The following is a 21,416-nucleotide window of genomic DNA, read 5'->3' as shown; positions in this document are numbered from 1 at the left end:
AAGGAACACTGAATTGTCCTTCAAGATTCCAGATGGAATCAATTAAATAGGTATGCTAAGACATTCAGCATTCAGAAGCTCCTAAATCTATCCTATAATAATAAAAAACCTTCTCTAAGGAGCCTAATTTGGTCACTCTAACATGCAGGTACATTACAGACCTGTTGGGTGTCAGAGTGTCTTCAATTTAGTGCCTGAAGAAGACAGCTTGAATATACACTGAAGAAAAGTTGTCCAAGAGTGATTTACATGAATTCTCAGAGAAACCTGTTGTCTCACACATCCTATACTTTTTATAAATATTTTGTGATTTACTTGCGTAGAATGATAAGCACTCTGATGACCAACACTTCTAAATTTAGCTCCTCTGTTTTCCCTGTTCACTTTTTTCAGTGTTTTTTTCCCACAATTCCCTGTTTCTGCAGTTCTCCTGTTCCATTCTTTCTCATTTATTTCCTTTCTTGTTCTCCATAAAGTTTCATCAAGATGTTCTACTCTTTTTTCCTTTCATCCTCTGTCTTTATTCCTCTGCATTGTCAGGAATGGAAGCAAAGTTAGTCATAAGAAAGGATGACTATAGTTTGAAAAGCAGGTGATAATTAGCTCACAGAGTCAACCTGGTGCCAGGTGTGTGTACTTTTTGCCAATTTTAGCACTATTCCTAGACTGCTACAAAAACCCTACCAAGAACAAACCAAAAAACCTCCAAAACCCAATAGAAAACCCCAAACTCCAAAGATATCTCCAAAACTGAAAGAATGATGCTACCCAAACTTTTTCCCATGGTATTTTGACTCTCTGAAAATGAGGGTAGATTCCATGGTAGCATTGAAGCTATCTCTTTTTCAAACCAATCTCTTTCCTTTATGGGTGGTGATATTCTCGTTTCTGTTATATAATGTTTTCAGTGATGAACAGGTGGCTTTTTGTTTTGGTTTGTAGTTTTTTGTTTTTTTTTTTTTTTTAAAGGTTCAGACAGTAATGTGAAATTTGCATTTGGATGAATTTCCTAAGCACCTCCTTAAAGGGATTGAGATAAAGAGACTGTCACGAAGCCCTAACCACACAGTGTACTGTGAGAGCAGTGGGAAGCTTTATTTCTCATAGTCTTTTAACCCACCAATCCCTTGCTTTCAGCTGATTGTTTTGGTTGGATCAATTTTTCTAATGCCATTTCTCCATCATTTTATACAGGGGTTACTTTAAGTAGATATTCCCATCTCTGTAATCACCATGCCTCTGTGGACATTTAGACTCTTTAGCAATTGCTTTCAATACTGAGAGTGAGGAGCAGTGGAGCATAGGTCACCTGGCAAATCTCCAAGGGCACATCAGTGAGCCTAGAGTGGGAATTTTCAGGATATAGGCTTGGTACACCATTTCTTGAATGGCATGTTCTGCATTGAACTGAAAAAAACAAGGCAGCAGCTGTGGAGTATCATCACCCCAGGAATATACAGAAACTAAAATATTTTGCTGAGGAAGAGAGGTCAGTCCTTCCATAGTTGTAACTCTCCCATCTTCAGGCTCCAGATCATAAAGACCTTTCCCCATTTACTTCTTGTAATCTTTTTCCTCCAGGTGGATATTGAGAGAGCTTTTACTGCTTTCCTCTGACTTTGTTGGGGCTCTCTTTCTTTTCTCCCCTGGCTGTGATCAGGATTTTGAAGTGGGAACAGGTGGCATTCATTAGTTTCCTCCTTGCTTCTTTAAAATTCTTGAACTTAGGCCAGGTGACTGCCTTAAAAATGAGCACTTTGCTGCAGCTGTTTCTGCTTTAGGGTGGTAGAGTTAGGAGGGAAGGAATATGACATCAAAAAGAGGTCCTGGATAGAAGCAAAAAAAAGTTTTTCTTCAATAGTTTACAGGAAAAGTAAAAACAATGGGATGAAGAGGTATGAAAATTATCTTATTCTAGCAAATCACTGGGATATGTGTCAGTTACTCTCCCCTGACTTTTTTTAATTGTGAGAGTTCTGAAGACCTATACAAGATCTTCTTGTATAAAAGGCTGAGGCAAGAAACCCACAACTTTTCTCTTGAAATGGTGATGGTAAATTTTATGATTTAAGTGTGATGGCTTTCTGTCTACAATAATGGAAAACTGTGGTTTGTCTTATCTATGACTTTAATTTCTACATAGAGATCTGTCAGGATTGGTTTGTCCATAGTATACTCCAGATTAAATTTTCTCACCCTGAGTCAACTAGTTCTGTTGTAAATTAAGTAACTGGGGATCAGAGGGGATGTAGGGAGTCCCTTTTGTACATTATTTTTTGTGGAAATATGTTTGGAAAAAATTCAGGTTTGTTTTCCCCTTTTCTTTATTTTTTTTTTTTTGTTATTTGTATTTCTGCTACTTATAGGAAAAAGCTGTTGGTAGAGAAATTACCTTGTGTTCAGTATAAATTTTGATTTTTACAATTCAAGCTTCTCCATTGAAGCCTTCAATCCTTTCAGTTTTGGCTCTCCATGAACCTGTCATAAGCTAATACAAGACCAATGCTGTTTGAGCTGATCAGTGAATGGCTAGATAAAGTTCAGCATGTTCTACTTAATTCTAACTCCTTTGAACGTGCATAAGGTTGTATTGTTCAGAAAGAGGAGTAAGGAATGCTGGTTATTTTTCCTTGGGTTTGCTCCCTTTCAGACAAGACCCATGTTGCAGATAGGAGCATAAATTTAATCTCCCTTGGTATTATTCGAACACTATGGAGAGGACAAATGAAGGCAAAGAATCAGTATTCCATTTCATTTCTTTCCTCTACTATTTCATACCTTCTCACTCCTGTATTTAAAACTCCTTAGAAAGCTAGTAATAGTTGTAATTTGAAAAAGTGTTGTTTCGAGGATTTTTGAAAGCTATTTTCCACTAACCACAATTATTAATCTTCTAGGCTGTAATATCTCCTACAATCACACTTAGCAGTATTGCCACATCAATACACGCAGTGAAACACCCTGACACATAGCACTGAGAAGCTGATGCTTCAAGCTGACATTATGACACTATTATTCTTGTGATAGAGTATATAGTGACATAATCTTTCAACAAAGGGAAAATCTGGAAAGTTAAATTGCTATTGGAGTGGGGAGAGCTTTTTGAATTTATTTTTCTTTTAATTAAGTTGGTGCTTGTCAGAGCTGAGTTGCAGTAGGTGGCCATATACTTGTAAGTTGGCTTGGAATCTGTGCTGTCTGCTTTATGTACAATACTAAGAAAATTGATAAGGAACCTGTCAATGACCTACTAAAGCTTACTAGCTCTCTTCTGTCTGTGTCTCAGAAGGCTCAAATTTTTTGCCATCTGTAGTGAGTGGAAAAAGAGATGCTGTGTGTGCTCTACACAGGCACACATAGCATGCAAATTCAACCCAAGTGTTAAGACATGATGTTGTCTGAAACTCTGTCATTGAAACTCTTGTGAAGCCCGGAGTGTTTGTTTAAAAAAAAAAACAAAAAAAAAAAAACCACCCAAACAACAACAAAAAAAATGCAACAAAAACTTTGTGTCTCATACTGAGAATCCTACTTCTACAGATGATGTCTTGATAATAATTTTAGACTATCTTGGTAGGCTAACTTGAAAATACCCTCCTGGGTTATACAACTGAAAAGTTGGGTGAAATTGACCATCTAAGATATTATTAATGATGACAGAGGTTTTCTCAAGAGGAGTATGGTGATATTCCTCAGTGAACAATTTTAAATGTTCACATTCTTGCCCAGTGCAGTCCTGACTGATTAGAAGTATGCTCCTGTATATAAAATCTTGTATCACCAAACAAGTCATGATTATTTGAAGATAATGTGCTGCTCTGAGCACTGCTGGTATACTTAGGCTTTAAGCCAAATTAAAAAAAAAAAAAAAAGGAAAAAAGTTGAGGGGGCGGTAGTCCCTTGGATCTAATTCTTTCCTGTCCTTGTCCTGAAAGCTTTTCTTACCAAATAATCTTTTTACATTCTAGTCTATTTAGTATTTATGTAACACATCCTTGCCAAGCTTTTTAAGAAATTCATACTAGACAGCTTTGTGGTTACTACACTGTTCTCTTAGCTAATTTGCTGTATGAGCTTATGCATCCAAGTGTTTTATTTGGAGAGAATAAGGATTTGAAGAATATCTGTGTGGTCGCAGAATAAGGTGTGCAGGTGTGGTGGCTTGAACCCAGTCAGTAGCGGCACACCCACACAGCCACTTGCTTGCTTCTTGCCCTGTTTCCCCAGGACAGGCAAGAGAATAGGAGAAGTAAAAGCAAGAAAGCTCTTGAGTCAAAATAGACTGTTTTAATGAGTGGAGGAAAAAAGAATAGAAAAACAAGTGTTGCAAAGGCAGTAACTGATGCCCAGCCACTCTTAAAGTGGACTGTACTGGTTTGGTTCAAAAATATCCATTACTTACTTATTTTCCTTCTGTGAGATAAGAATTGGGAGAAAATCAAAGCAGGCACAAAACTTAAAAGAATATAAAGAAGTTTATTAACAGACCTAAAAGAAAGGGAAAAAAAGTCAGACTAAACCTTCAGAACGCTTTCCTCCCCCCCACCTTTCTCCCTTCTCCCACTGACAACATAAAAAGACAGCCCTTCAGATTTTCGGTCAGGTTACCACCTCTATAAAAATCTTTTTCAGTTCACTTAGGGAGAGGAGTCTCTCTTGCTCATGCTATGGAGACATCTCCACAAGAAACAGTTCTCTCATGGCTTCAGTGTCACAGTGAGACAGCCGCCCGGGTTGGTTCTCTGCTCGCATGTGAAAGTCCCTTCCCTCGACTTACAGCTTTCCCCACAACTGCTTTTGAGGGTCCAATCTTGAGCTACTGGGGTACCATTTTAAGGATGAGCTGTTCAGAAGCAAAGGTTCTCTTCACTCATCTCTGGGAGCATCTTCATCTCTAGGAATAGGTCTTCTCTTCCCCTGAGAGCAAGGGTCCTAATCACTTTCATTTCTCTTTGTTCAAACTTCTCATCAAATTACAGCCACTTCAACATTTGCTTGTTTCAGCACAGGTACTTTTGCTCACAATTACAGTCATTTGCTTGTTTCAGCACAGGTACCTTTGCTCACCATTGCAGTTTGAATGCTCCAGCCCCATGCTTCATGAAATTACAATGGGTACTCTGATGTATCACAGTCCATCACCACCATAGCTTTCCAACAGAATTTCAACTTCTAAGCTTGAAGCATCTCCTCTTTCTCCTCTCTTGGGTTTTCAGCTCTTCCTTCTTCACTGACTTTGGTGTCTTTATGGTGTTTTCTTCACGTGCCTTCACAGCTCCAGGATGGCTGTCTCCCGGCTGCCCTGGCCCGAGTGGGCCCCCCAGTTACCTGTCCAAAAGCTGGAAGCAAGAGAGCTTTCCCAGGGTTTGTCCATTCTTAAATGTGGATCACAGAGGCGTGTCAATCTTCTTAAGTGGCTTAAAAAAGTTGCCAATATTCAGACTAGTCAGTTGATTGGTTCTGTCAGGTCACGGAGGAAGCTGTAAGCACCTCTTTGCAAGAGAATCACTTCCATGGCTGATTGAAACCTAAATTATGCTAAACCATGACACAGACAAACACCCCACACCCCATTCTCTCCCTTTACTGAGGTATTTATGGCTGAGCAAGTTATATGGCATGGGGTATCCCTTTTACTGGTTTGGGTCACCTGTCCTGGCTATGTCCCCTTCTGGTTTCTTGCATGTCCATCCCTCACTTGCTTGGGGAAGGTAGAGTGAAGGGGAAAAAGAGAGTGTCTTGATTTGTTGTAAGCACACTTCAGTAAAGCCTGGTTTGCTCTGAACACTCTTTTTACTATAAATCCAAAACACAGCATCATGTAGGCTGCTATGAACAATGGTAACTCCATCCTCAGTTAAAGAAGGATGGCCCAAGATATTTTTTTTTTTTTTTTACTAATTAGGCACACATAGTCTGTATTTTGCATGCTTGTGTTTTAGAACACAAACCAGTCTATGGGATCACAGACTTCATCCATCCATGAGTAAACACAGAGATTACTACCTGTTTCCTCTCCCTTCTCTACCCTGTCCCCAGCAAGATTTAATATTAAATTAATATTAATTAGTATTTTGGAGTTATTTTGCATATGGGAAGGAGAAAACTCCACTTTTAATATTTAAGCATCTCTGCATAGAGAAGCAAAATAACTTTGAGTAAGTTAGTTGTTATTATGTAAATGTCTCCCCTCAGAAAAATAATTGAACAACAAAGGTACGTAACTGGGGAATAACTGCTAGATAAATGGCATTTTTCCTTTACTCTCTGGACATTATTACAATATGATGTAGTGAACATTTTTTCTGTTTATTATAACTCAGGAGACTATTTAAAATAAACTTTTAAAATTAATAAAAAATGTAAGTAAATCTGTCATAACTAATTGCAAAATTTAAATTGTGTAAATAATGTGCTTGATTTATCTGTAGTTGAAATCACACATTTAAATGTCTTCTGATTTAGAGCACTGTATTGAAGTCACAAATAGCATAGCTGTTTTTCTTCATATTACATGCACAGTAATTACAGAATATCTGATTAAACTTTATTTCTCCAGAGTGCCTGATAACAAATTCTGATTTCCTAATGGATAACTCTCAGATGAAAGGCCAAAGATCATGGTGTATTAACATCATTTATACCACAAATGGTGCAACTGCTAATACAAGGTCCCAGGTTGTGCATCTGAGCTATAATTCAGTTTTGGTCTTTCTGTCTTTTCCTGCAAGAGTATGTAAATTGTGATTTGGCAGTATTAGCGTAAGAGTTGACCTCTCTGTTCTTACAGGTGTTTCCCAACTCAAATGTTTCTATGATTCTATGAATTTTTTAACCTATTGATGAATTTCAATCTGATATAACAGTGAGCTGGTAATCTCAGAAACAATTGCACTCTTAGAAATATTAATTGAAATTAAAAACTGGTGACTGGGGAGAGGAGGAAGGCTCCCAAATGGCATCAGCAGTTCTGTCCTGTTTGTCCTGCCACATGCCAGTCCCCATTGCATGGCCACAGCACCTGATCTTTCCCAACCAAGTGCTATTTGAGACTGGAATGAAAGAGCTAATATGCTGTGGGCATTGTGGGCAGTGACAGGAGCCCAGTGCTGTGGGGGAGAGCAGGTGGTTTGGGGATGTGAGGTTATAGGTTGTTGGGACTTGGTGGAGAATAAGAAATATGAACAATGTGATTGTGGTGGACATGGATGAGAACAGAATGCAAACCCATTAGAAACCGAGCTTCATTAGTCCCAGTGCCAATTAATACGAACTTACATTATGAAAATAAAAAAGCTGATACTGATGCATAGCTTTAGGAAATACATGAATAAATCTAAGATTAAAAAATAAGAAACTTATTTTTCCTTTTTATTTTTGCTGTAGACCGGACCTATTTGATTGGAATGCTGTTGCTTCTCAGCCATCACCTGTGCAACGATTAGACCATGCATTCAACATAGCCAGGCAGCACCTGGGAATAGAGAAACTCCTTGATCCTGAAGGTTAGTATAAATTATATTGTTTGGTGTTTGTTTTATTTTTTTCTTTAAGTGGAAAAACAGTTTTGCTATGCATTTGATGATAAATTAATTTGACTTTTTTTTTGGCAAAAGAATTTAACATTTTTCAAGATAAATTATAAACTGAAGTAAAATCCTTTACTTTTAGTGCTACCTTTGTGCTCTATTGAAATAGTGTAAAACTGCCAGTGTGTACATGCTCCAAAGCAATTTTTTTTAGCTTTGGGACCAGAGTTTTAATGTGCATGCACTGAATTAGAGGTATCTCAGGAAGCTGTTGATTTCTGTTTTGAAGACTTAGAGCATCTGCAGCTTTTATATCTTCTGGAAAGATCTTGAGTTCAAGTTACCTTTTAATGTATATCTAAAACATGCATTCAAGCTCTAGATACTCATATCTTTTAAGTATGACTTATATTTATGTGCATATTGAAATTTTATCAGAATGACGTGTCTCATATCACTGTAATTTAATCTTACATGTAATAGAGTTACCTTTTTTACCTTGACTATTTTTATACATCCTTAAGTAGTCACGTTTGAAAGGTTCCTTGTTTTTCACATGTTCTCTTGAATTTTGTACATTTCTATATATTCTCTGACATAGTTTCTGCATTGCTGATAGACTAGTAATTTTCCCTCAGAGGATATTCCTAAAACATTCTTTACTCTAAGGCAATTGGAACAGCTGTTGTATTTCATATATATGTGTGTGTGTGTGTATAGATATATATATCTATCTATCTATACACACACACACTACAGACATACTCTTTTTTTTTTCCATACAATGATACCTTTACTGTATTTTCATGAAATTTCATATTAAGCCACTTATAAATGAGCTTTTCTATATGTTTGTGCTGTTCTCAATGACTCACTCATGGTGAGTTTTTCGTGGGAAGAACTAGAATTTAACAAAATGCAAAAAGGAATCTAAAACATAGCATTGAGTCTCTTAATGTTTAAATATAGTTGGACATGTCTCAATTGTTAAGTAACAACCTTGTATCCCATGTATTTCCCTAGGAGAAATATTGAAAATATGTGTAGTTTAATGTCAAAGCGTTTCTTGCCTAGTGCACTCTTTCGTTTCTAGAACCCAGTTTTGGTGAACCACTGGGGGAAGAAGAGGCTTTCTACATGCTAAAGCATGGGATTGATCTTGTAAACTCTGAATGAGATTGGAACTGAACACTGAATTGTGCAAGTTAATAGATGTAGTCACAGTGTTTTCTATAATTGGTTAAACTTTCTTCTTAAAATAGATTAGTGAATAAGTTATTTTCTGTTTGCAAGAGTCACTTCTGATTAGACACTTTATTCTGGTTTTGGCAAAGATGCTTGCGGTTGTTTAGCCAACAACTGAAATACTCTTAAACGTTGGTGGTTTTCCAAATCTCTGCTGTAATTATTTGCTATTCAGTGTTGTAAATCACAGTGCTGGCCACCTATTTATTTTTCCCCTCTGTAAACATTTCCAAAGGAAAAGTACATTTTGTACCTATTGGAAGTATAAATATGTGGAACTAAACTGGTTTTTTTTGTGATAATAAATTTATTTCTAGATTGAAACCCAGAATTTCTGCTAAGTATGCAAGGGAGAAATCTTGTTTGAAGGTTCTAGAATATTATTTTCGTAATTTTACTTTGTATATTTATCAAGTCTCCTAATTAGGTACTCAAATATCTCCTAACACCATACTGTGTAACAATACCCTCTTTTCTGGCTGCAAAATGCAACTGTATTACAACAAAAAGGGAGTATGCAGTGGTGAAACATTATTTTTGTCTAATTTAATACCTTTCAAAACAGCACATGTGTAATTTGTGAACACTTTAAAATTTAGTTTTGTTCATTAAATATCTGCTGTCTCAGTTTTGAAAACATTAAGTAGAAAGGAAGCCACTATTCAGTAAAGGCCTACTCTTCTGCAACCTATGTAGTAGTCATTAAAAAAAGGGTTTGGAGTTATTTGTGTTCTGAAATTACTGACGGTTGATACATGTTGAAACAGATGTTTAGGGAGTCTATCTTAGCAATTAAATTTAGAAAAGTAAATATTTATACTCAGCCAAACTTTGGTTTTCTAGGTTATGTATGAAGTTTTCTTTTTTCTGAGGTTGCTGATATTTAAAGTCTGTCCCATGAGAAATAGTCAGTTTATTACTGAGGTTGTTGATATTTTAAGTCTATCCCAGGAGCAGATTTTAAAACATTTTTCAGGATTTGGCCTCCACTTCAGTCATCAAAGTAGTAAAGATAGTTTACATCTACATATTTCTTGTAAAAGCTGTGTTGTGTAAGTTAAAGCTTTTGTATTTGGCTTCATACAGAGATGATCATTCCTGCTATTGTTCTTACTTACACTGGCTACTAGGAATGCTTTTTTTGTATCAGGGTCTATGTAGTCCTGCAAGGAGCTGGTAATTGCAGTGATCTCTTTGGGTCCCTTCCAATTCAACATATTTGTGAACTTTTTGATTGAATCCTGTCAGTGAGTGAAATGTAAGTAGGTTTAAATGTCTATCTGTTCATTACTGTTGCACTTTCATACTGTAGAGTATGAAAGATAACAAGGGGAAAATGTAAGAACAGGTAGAGGAAATTTGTAGATGTTAGGAAGTTTTATTTAGAAGAAAGTTGTTAAAGACCTATATTTTAGTGGGCAGGATTCAAAAGGAAAAATGTATTTGCAAATGGAGTTTCTTAGGCCAAAGTATCCCTAAGTAATTCCTAATGACGTCCTGTCATAAGACATTTATGATTATGCAGGTAAGATATTTTAAATCTCAATAATGCTCTCTGTGATCCTTTCAAAGAATAAATAGTTATTTTGCTTTGCTTGTTCAAAACTAATATTTGTTGCCAAATATTAGTTACCCAAACTAGATCATTTAAATACTGATTTCTGGTCAGATTTGAATGGCAAAGCTAGCATATGGAAACCTTCTACTACAGTCATGTGCATTGTCTTTTATTGCTCTGTTTCTTTTTAATTAAAAATAAAACCTCTAGTTTTGATACAACTAAGGAAAATTTCTGACTGATTTGTCACACTTCTCTGATAACTGTGGTTTTCTGGATATAAATTTTGACAAAAAGATTTTGTCTGATTGTTTTCAGTGTAAATAGTTGAGGTTGTTAATGTTTGTACTCTTGAATTTAGAGCATTTTTGGTATAAATAATTTTATTTATATTATATATAATATATGTATTTATATATATATATTATATTTATAATAATTTGGAACAATTTTCCAAATTATAAACTGCCTATGTTTCACACCCATTATTTTAAGCTATTCTTATGTCTCAGCATCAATTTGTGATGAAGATATTTGCCATTGACTTAAAATATCTCAAGAAAATTAACCAAATGATAATGGTATCTGTAATTTCAACTTGTATGCCTTAAAGCTTAAATGATTGATCAAGCTGTTAAGATTAGTCTGCACCTTTTAAGAAAGTCTAACAAGCTGGGCTTACATTTTTAATTAGTTAAATGGTTCTTCGTAAACATTTTATCTGTACTGAATTTGTGGAGGAACATGATTCCAGTCTTCACAAACAAACTTCAGAAAATATACTAAAGGCTATTGTGTTCTTCGTTGTGTGTCCACTTTTTCTAGAGCATCTTTAAAAATTTCACCAAGCAAGGAATAGGATGAGCAAACAGCTCACTTTTTGTGGCCAGCAACACATAATAGTTACAGGTTATTGGCTGTATAATGGCTTTTATGTTTTACTTTGGCATAATGCCTCATTGGAGCAGAAGGATCTTTTGAGAAAAGTAGGGAGTTATCTCTCAGAAGGTGAATCTGGGAATAGATCTGAGCTGTCCTCTTTCCCCTTACGACAACTGAGTGCTCGTGTGGTAGCAGCAGAAGTGTTTGCGTGCTTCCTTCTAGCAATGAACATCTGATTCTTGGTTTAATGAACTTTTCCCTGCTGTCATTTTTGTGGGACTTGTGCTTGTTTGTGCTAGCCCAATAATAAATAGGCTCTGAAGTTTTATATAATGGCATTTCTGCTGTCCTTTTTTAGGTAATTATCCAGTTTCTTATACTTTGTGTAGCCTGATAAAAAACCCTCATTTAATCCATCCCAGTCACATTTTCTATGTTTTTCCTTAATTTGCACTGATGACGTGAGGTTTTGGCACCATTATTAAGTGATAATGAGACTCAGATGGTTTTTCATTTGATAACTTTTTTGTTTGATCTTGACTTCCTGTACTTCTGTATCTCAACAGTAATGGATTCTACCATATTGGAGTGCAAAAAAGAGGGGGGGAAAAAACCTGTCAGTATTGTAGCTCATGATGTTATTAACCCTGTCTCCACTCAATAATTATATACAGTTGTAATACTGGTTTTCAGTTCATTTTAATACCCTTGCTGATATGTCTTATGTTAAGGGATAATGAGAAATTTGGGTTTTTTTCTATTGTGCCATAAAATTTAGCACTGTTTTGCCTAGTACAGTGTCAAAGTTGGGGGGGGGGGGGGGTGGGGGTGTTAATTATTTCTTTTTTTTAATGCAAGAGAGATACAAGTCATAAGAGATTTGTAATTTGACAAGATTTGATATCATGCTTTTGAGAATAGCCAAGAAAAATGCTGACTCAAGCCTAGAAATCATTATTTTAGTTGCACAAAATCCTTATAACAATTAGAAAATAAAATTTAAAAAGTATTGTTTTCTTAAGACTTCTTTTGGTTCTCAAAGCCAGTAATGGTTTTGGTTAAATAAGAGAAAAGTCTACAGGTTTCACAATAAAAAGTACAGCATTAACAGCACAACCCTTGCTTTACTGCTTGTTAGCACAAATTTCAGCTCTAATTCTGGACACGCCATCAAGTCACATCAGGTGCTTTGTCTTTAGTTTATAGCACAGCTATGAACGGCAGAACGAGAGCAGGTCTGTGGAAGTACCTTCAAAACTAACAGTGGAATAGGTAAACTTTTATATGAATGAACTTGTTATATGTAGGTTTTCTAAATGCTTACTAGTTTGATCTATATTCTTGTTGTAATATTTCACTCCGCAGTTTCTTTTGATAAATATTTGCCCTCAAGATTAAACTGCATTTGTTCTTTACCCACTGTTAAGGTGAAAGTTCTGCTTTTTCTTTGAAGTCTTGAGCAAATAGAAATAGTCAACAAAAATAGTAAATTCACTAGACACCATCTAACACCACTTCATCTCCCATATTTGTGAGTAGATTTATTATTGTTTCTTTGGCCTGTGAGCAGTTGAATTAACAAGAGATGACTCAACAATCAGTAACTTTTACAGATTTCCATGGAAATAAATGGCTTGAAGGGTATTGCATTAAGAGACTGAAAGACAAAATAGGTCCTTCCTCTTATCAGTGGGAAAATCTAAAGTAAGTGTGATTTATTTTGGAGCAGGGCACATATACTGCAAAAGAAGTTATAAGATTTTCTATTACAAGGGGTGTGCAGCTTATAATATAATTGAAATACTGAACTTGGAATTATAAAGACCTCTGTAGTAACCTTGCATTGCAGCTGCTATTGTAAGTAGCTCAGCAATGGTTAGCTGTGTATAAATGCATAGAAATGGGAGCTATGTTAAAATATGTGCAGAATCTAACAGAGGTGATACATATAAAATGTTTCATGAATAAAAGTAGGGGTAGTATTAGTATAATGAAGAGAGAATATGTATCCTCATATTTACAGATGATTGTCATATTCGTCTTGGATTTTTAGTGATGGTGTAATTCGGACATACTACTACTTGTTTCTGTAAAACCATGTCCTGGCTTGTAACAATGTAATTTAGATTGATAAGCCTCAGTGACCACAGCTGTTGTTCATCACATGATGCTGAGAGAATTGTGGACAAGGTACTGGAATGACTTGAGTCATTTCTCACCTGGATCTCCTGCCCAGCTTCTTCCAAGGTGATAAGGAGCAGAATGAATCTGTGCTATCGAGCTACAGCAGGAATTGGAGTAGAAGGGAAAGATGGGCAGCAATATGAGTCTGCAGGCTGAACTCGGTGGTGAAACTGGGTGTTGCATGTACTGCAAAGAACACAGAGGTCTTAGTGCTGTGAGCCTATTTTTTGTCAATTTTTTGCTTTTTAAAAGCTTTGGATTTAGCACATTACCACCTCGTTCCCCCAGGCATGGAGACACATCAAAAAAAGCAATATTCTAAATACTCCCTTTCTTTACATCTAAATACTTCTTTTATAAGTGGCCTCCTGGTCTTGCTTAAGCAGATCATTTCCCTTCTTGGTGCACTGTCTTTCACCTACATGGAAATTTACAGTTCTCCACCTTGCTTTGATTTTTTTTTTTTTTTTTTTTTTTTGATAGGGTGGTTCTTTTTTTATTCTTCTGTTTTATTCTGTTGGTTTTTTTGGTTTGTTGTTATAAAGAACATGAAGAAATAAAATATTTTTTCTGTGTTAATATTCTGCAATTACAATGCCTCAGAACACTGGCAAATTGTAGTAGTTGGTCTACTCTGACAATCATATATGTTTCTTTGTCACTACATCACAGTGTATGTAGTTTTCAGTCTGTCACTAAAAATATTGTGTTTTAGCTTGTTTTTTTTCCTCTAGATAAATCTCTTCTGTAATAATGTTAAAATATTAAGATTCAAATATTAATCTAGGTTCAATCTTGTGTTTTTTCTTTGCCAAATTTTTCATGTGTGTTTTATGCTGGGACTTGATATGTCCTGAATCCATGCTTTAGGCTAGAATTAAGCATGCTTTTCTAAACTCTGTAAACTGATGAATTAAGCCCTTTGGAACAGTGTACATAATTCTTGGTTGCTCAAAATAATCACTGATGGAAGACAACTGAGAAGAGATCAGCTAGAATTATTTTGTCTGATGCATCAAGGCAGAGAATGAAATTACTTTATGCCTGTTTTAAAATCACAAAGGAAGAAGGATTATTTGGGTAAATGTCCAGCATATAGTCTGAAAAGTTTCTGCTGGTGCATAGCAATGCATGTATCTTTATTGGATATTTTGCACATGATAATTTAAAAAAGATGTAAAAACATTGTATTTTCCTAGCCAACAAAATTTCTGTATTAGATTTTAAATAAACTTCAGCTGAAGTAAGGAGATTTATCTGCTAGAAGAAGTTAATAGTCTACTTATTGTAACTAAGTAGTTCTTCAAACTAAGAATAGAGCCAGATATGCTTCAATATTAAAATACCAGTCCCTACAAAAATGTTCCATAATCTGTACCTTCAACACTGTAATACATGTACAAATATATCTATAATTTTAAAAAGGCTTTTTGAAAATAGAGATGGTTCATGTAAAAAATTGTGGAGTACGGGAGATGACACTTGGAGATGATTACTCTATAAAAATCTAGAGGAGGGCTTTGGTTAAAATTAATAAGCCCCTCCCAGATTTGGTATCTTAATGTCCTTTAGTTTTGTTGTTGTAGTTAAAGTAAATAATTTGCTCTATTTAGAAAACCCATAGCCCATATTCAACTGTGAAGATATTCCTATTTGTCTGTTACTGATTTGAAAAGCTGCTAAAGGGATTACTAATTTAAGGCAAGAACTCTTTACAAGTATGTTAAGACTTCTGTATTTTTATTTAGGTCACAAATGAAAGGATGATTAAGATATTTACCTGCTAGAATTGAATCATGTTAACTGGGGGCATTTGATTAAAATATGTGGATTTGAAATAGAATAGGAGATAATAAGAGTTAATTATTTATACTTGCTTTGAGGCAGGCTACTCCCACTAACCCTCTATTATATGGAATCTTAGTTATTGTGCCCCAAGTGGAAATGCTGGACTTTCTCCTTCTGGTTCTTGTTATCTGAAGATCATTTGAAACGTGTTTATCCACAGGTGGTGGAAGAAATACCTTTGAATTGAAGCCTGTAGAAAAGAAATGGAAGGAAGAAATTAATACGAATCTTTGGGTAGAATTAATATAATTGAACTTTAATTTCTAGATCAGAATTTGACCTCTGAGCTGATTTCTTAGAATATATAGTCATAGAAGATCCTAATTTTTGAGTTTCTAAGGTAAATGTTTTGGCTCTGACTCTGAGCAAGTCTAAACCAGTTTGTGTGCATAAATCCAACTTTGTGAGATGTATGCTAACCTTTAGCATGACTGTTCTTGAGATAAAAAAATTTATAAAGACCCTAAGAGAGATAATTCTCTCTGTAATGATTTTCATCTTCAGTTGACATTCTTCCATAACAAAGAAACATATCTAAAGCCTAAATTAATTTCCTTATCTCAGTGTGTCAGTGTTAATCCTGCAGACAAGACATTCTGGCCACTGTAATGGCTTTCCTGTACAGATATCTGATCAGAAGAAAAAAATCTTGAGAGAAGAATTTTCTCTTTTCTATAAAATGAGTATTATTTTCTACTGGTTCCAAAGAGAACAAAAAGTAATGCTTGAAATGATTGAATCTGGAAATAGAAAAAAGAATCACCTACCCTCAGGCAGTTCTTGCATTCTTAATATATTAAAATGAAAGTGTATTGAGAGCAGGACTATAGAAACCTGAAAGAGACGCTTACTTTTTCTCAGTTCCTTTTCATTTTCTTTTAGCCATGGCGTTCACTGTTAAAAGAGAAAGAAGTTGTATTATCATAATCTTCATAGGGGATGGTGAAGTTATTCAGTTTTTTGGTCTTTCTGGGAATTATTTGCTTTGCAAATAAGGGAAAAAACTGTTTCTAAATTGCTCTTTACTCTTTTGTTGTGAGTGATTTTCAGTGGCTTCACTGAAACAACATAACTTGAATAACCTTGATTCAGGCACAGATACTGAAGTTCAAACACGATTTATGGAAAGATTGAATGGCAAATGGCAGTCACTGATGTGGCACTTACAAAAAAAAAAGTTAAAACTAAGGGAGCAAGACACTGGGGAACGATACTTTCTCTGTTTTCCTTTTTTTTTTTTTTTTTTTCTTTCTTCCTCTATTTCCATCTATTAGTTTTTAAACTGGTATCTTAATGAGCAGTGGCTTGGTGCAAAGAAACAGAAGAAAATGAGTACGACAAGACAATCTTGACATAAAAATTAGAACATCTCTTTCATTTTTGGTAGATATAGGAAGTACTCATTTTATAAAATGATTATGAAAAATTATGAAATAATTTCTGCCACAGTTTCCATCTGGAATCCAACCAAGAGAGTGATATATTTTGTTAGAGTGGTTATGGATTTACATTCAAAGAAGGTGTATTCTGTTTTCCTAGTAGTTTGCTTCAGTTTGTCAGGAGATTTTTGTTTTGTATCGTGTCTTGCAGAAAGCAGGTTATAGATTTATCTTCTGCTCATTTTGATTCCTCTGTTTATCATAAAATTTATTGATATGTTATTTAGTGCAAGAATATCAATATAGGGAAAAAAATTGCTTTGAATTAGTGAGGATTGTATCAGTAAAGTGTATTATGTCTTGTGTGAACAATATTTTTGAGATGTGACCCATAGGGATTACTCTGTCAAACAGCTTAAGTCACTCCTTAAAAATCAGCCTGAAATAAGGAGAAGCTACGTGAGCCATAACTAAAGCAAACCTCTGAATGTGAGTGGAGGGTGGGCTTAAAGAGAGAATGAAGGAGGTTTTTCAGTAACCCACAGTATGTTTTAAAAGCACACAGTTTGTAAGCAGGGATAAAATGGTGTGAATCAGTTGTAGTGCTTGAAATAAACTGACTTAGGAGCAAATGGACTGATGCTCCTGAAACTACTTGTTAATCACCAAGCAGCAAGGGAACAAAGCTTATGTGCATTGGTAGTGGGCAGGGATGATTGCTCTCTGGTATGTTTTCTGGCCATTTTATCCCCTTCATGGAAATAGTACTTGTTTGCATTCTGGAAATGTGCTTGACTACGCCATGCTATGACTACACAGCTTTCCTTAAATAAATTGGAAACTTTCAAAAATTTTCAAAGTTATAAATATTTAATATTTCTACTTTAATATTTTGACATGATTAAGACTTCAGCGTTGGAAGCAAAGATGTCTCTTGTAACAAAGTCACTTAAATATAATAGTGGATTTAATAAAAACATCTGTATCAATGGCCAAAATGGAATATCATCAATCATGTTGAATTTGAGTACGTTAAGGCCATATGAAGTGGTTCTTGGTATTTTTTTATCCAAAGCGTGCATGTGGCTCTGAACCTGATGAAAAAATCACTTTTGCTCTTGTGTCTTTGCTGAACACCTTCTCCAGGAATCACTGTCAAACGATGCCTAAAAATTACTCAAATTTCTCCATTACTTACCATTATAATACACAATTTAAATGAGAATAATTGAAATCCCTCATTATTATAGTGTTGTTTTGCTGTGACAGCCTCCTTAATTTTTGCACAACCATGACTCCAGAGCTGCAATGGAAAAACAACAGTCGGTGATCTGCGTTCCTACATGGCTGAATAGCATTGCTTGTGCTCAAAGCAATTAAAGCTACTGCAAACTGTAATTTGCTGCCCTTTTTCTTAGTTTCTCCAGACAGAAATCACCATGGGTCCTTTCTGTTCTCCATGGTCAGATTCCACGTGGAAGTGCATACATGTAGTTAGAGTGTGCCCAGAGCATATTCTTGGACCCAGATGCTGAAAAGCAGTCAGGGGATTAAGCATTTTGCAAGCAGCAATGACTCAGTTCTCGAAAATATGGAATTGAAAATTGCATTAAATGCTGGAGAAGAAAAAAACAAACAAAGCAAAACAGGAAAATTGACCACCTTTCATCAATCAGTGTGTGCAAGGAGCAAACATAAACAAGACATATTCTGAATGCTTCTTTAAATAATGCTGTTTAAAGCTATTGCTGTACAGGAAGGTGTCCTAATTAAAAGACCCATCTCTGTGAAGGACAGTGTAGAAAATTATTGAAACAGCTCTTAGTTTTTTTGCATGGAAATTACATTTTGTTTAAGTGATGAAACTTCCTAATTTTTTTGGAAATTCTTAAGGGTGACAGAAAAGCTGGACTGCCAACATTAAATACACAAATGAGTGTAGAAGGAATATTTTTTTAGGGCTAATATGCCCTTTATAGTAGAGGTTCTATATAATAGAGAAACCTGCAAAAAATCCTCTGCCAACCTAATTCTCATAAAAATTATTGTATTTGTTTGGCAATTTCAGAACTTACAAACAATAAATCTGAAGTTTAAATTTACTTAAAAAAAAAAAAAAAAAATAGCTTCTATTCAAAGTTTCTGCTTGTATTTTAATTTACCTGAACTGAGAAATCATTAATTGCTGACCCCTGTGTCCTCCTTGCCTCAGTGAAGGAACTGGGTGGAACTTGTGTCAATAATGACTGAGGAGAGGTGTCTGGAATGAAAAATAGGAATGGTAAGGAGGTAAAGCAAGGTGTTTGAAATGAAGTGAGCCTGAAAGTGAAGGTCGGCCTGGCAAAGGTATTTAGGGGGGAAAGTTGTATTTCCCTAAATAGCTACATGTAATTTTTTGTTTCTCAATAATTAAGTCAGTATTTAAATTTAGCTTTTGCTATATGGCAATAAATGAACCCAAATGGCCTGAACTGAGTCTGTTTTGCCTGCAGCAGTAACTGGTAAGTGATTTCACTGTCTATTTTAACACATAAGTTTTCTCACTTTTGTACTTTGCTTTCTCCCCTGTCCCATGGGCAGTGAACCTGCTTATGGATGGGGCTTGTTTGCCAGCCATGGCAACCCACAACCCCCAAACATAGCAAATGGAACTAAACACAAGTGTAATCCAAATCAAAATGGATGTTGGTTAGTGCTCTATCCTTGACTTTTATTTTTTGAACTCTTTCGTTGCTCAGGTGATAATTCAGGATTTATTTGGCCTCTGAAAGATAAAACTATTTTGTCTTCCCCATCCCTGAGGGAAGCTGTCATATAGGTGTGATGGCTGCCAGTGCCTGGGCTATTTGTAATTGCCAATGCCCTCCTAAGGTCAAGAACTATAAAACCAGCATTGTTGCACCTGGGACCAAAGTCAGAAATACATTTATGCTTCAATTTTGTATAACTGGGAAGGTGTTTGCTTTTTCAATGTCTTCATGACCTACAAGGCCATAATAGTATAAGATTTATTTAAGTGAGTTATACTGAATATGATGAGGGAATGGTGTGTATGTGGCCTTTGTTTACCTCCTGATTTAACTTTTGTAAATTCTGCATTCCTCTGGTTCTCCTGGGTGACTACGCACACCAGTAGATTGCCTCCAGGAATATTAATTCTCTATTTTTGTTTTGCCTCTGCTTTGCGAGTTCTTTTACTCAGAGTTCAGATTAAAATGCAGGAGATGCCAGGCTTTTCTTCAGACTGAGATGTTTGTTATTTTCCTATCTATGGTACAGCTGCACAGGATGTACCTCTGAGTTAACAAGGAGGGAAAGGTCCTGAGTTCTAACTTCCAAGGCCATTTAAAGCCCAATCTATCCAATTATGGAATGCCAACTAATTTATTTTTACTTATAATCCAGTAACTAGTTATTCATGACCTGCACTGTGGGTTTTTTGAACCAATACCAAAACATCCAGATTTGTGAAGAAGAAGGAAGAAAGAAGAAGAGCAAACCTATGCCCAAAATCCTCCATCTTGTTACTAAATCCCATAAACCTAAATTTTCTACATCTCTACATATTCCACCCAGTGATACAACTTTAATTACACAGCAACAATCTCAGTGTTATCACACAATCTGGGAAGCCTTTCCCAAGGCCCCAGGTCAAATGCCATGTGCTTTTGAAGATCACTGCCTGTCAGCACTGAAAGACTGAAATTCTCTGAACCCAGGATTCCAACACAGGAAGATAATTGTCCTTTAGAAAAACAAGCTTAATATTTATAAACTGATGTGTTAGATATTCTTGCTTGTAAAGAGTGATTGCTGACAGGAGCAAACTTCCAGAAAGTTACCCTATAAGCTAGTGGAATTCCATCAGTTGTAATCCGAGGACACCTGAAAGTCTGTACAAAGCTCAGATGCATTGCTGCTCTATGGCCTCTACAGTAACTGCATAATCACTCTCCCAGTGTCACTAATTAATGATGTTTTATTAATCAAGGGGGTTTTGCATGTTTATTAAAAGAACGGATTCTGTTGTGAAATGAAAAGAACTTAAAAGAGTTTTTAAGGAGAAATCACATGCAAAGGAAACACACAGCATTAAATATCAATATGCATTGAATTCTTCTCAGTCATAAATGGTTATCACGTAGAAAGTATCCAGGATGGCACAGCAGAACTCCACCATGCTTTTCCCAGCTTACATGTGCTACTTCTAGTGCTGGTTTTTGGCTGTACCTTATTCTATGAATATTTTTTACTGTATGCATAAATGTATAAATTATACCTTTTCTGTGCTTAATATTCTGTGGGTTTGATTATTTTTTCTATAGCTTAGCCCTGCTTTTGTCTTAAAACAGTTTCTGGGAGTTAAATATTAGGAATAGAGAAAATACAAGGAATATTCCAAAGTTACCTATTGTGTGTTCTTATGTGCTTTGGCATTAATATTCAGAATTACTACATGTAAAGTTAAAAATAAGTATTTGACATATTCGACCTCTGAAATTCAGATTGATCTCATCTCTTTTGACCTTCTGTGTATGTGAACTGTATATTTGTATAGGTGAAACCTTATTGAACCATGGCTTTAGCTCAATGAGCTGAGACAAGTATTTCTTCTGCATTAGGAATGCACAATTTACCTTTAACTTTAGAAAACAGCAGTCTTTCAAATAGTGTAAAGAACACTGGGAGTGCTTGCCTGAGTAACCTTTTATTTCTCTCTCTCTTGCATATGATGTGGCCAAATGCAAAGAGGTACTGTTCTAGTTTTAAAATTGCTAGCTAGAAAATTCC

At 35.5% G+C, this 21,416-nt stretch overlaps 1 protein-coding gene across 11 annotated transcripts in view; it reads left to right on the top strand.

Moving 5' to 3' along the window:
* The window catches only part of DMD (dystrophin), a 1,090,817-nt gene that overhangs the window by 281,772 nt on the left and 787,629 nt on the right, over nt 1–21,416 (top strand). For all 11 annotated transcript variants that reach the window (XM_048288642.1, XM_048288670.1, XM_048288700.1 and 8 more), the window contains exon 7: nt 7,387–7,505. In XM_048288642.1, the coding sequence (XP_048144599.1) occupies nt 7,387–7,505 (119 nt within the window). The remainder of the gene's footprint in view (nt 1–7,386; nt 7,506–21,416) is intronic.

Source organism: Corvus hawaiiensis, chromosome 2 (assembly GCF_020740725.1).
Source record: "Corvus hawaiiensis isolate bCorHaw1 chromosome 2, bCorHaw1.pri.cur, whole genome shotgun sequence".
Classification (NCBI taxonomy): domain Eukaryota; kingdom Metazoa; phylum Chordata; class Aves; order Passeriformes; family Corvidae; genus Corvus; species Corvus hawaiiensis.
The sequence above is the reverse complement of the archived record's forward strand: the minus strand, read 5'-3'. Positions and strand labels throughout refer to the sequence as shown.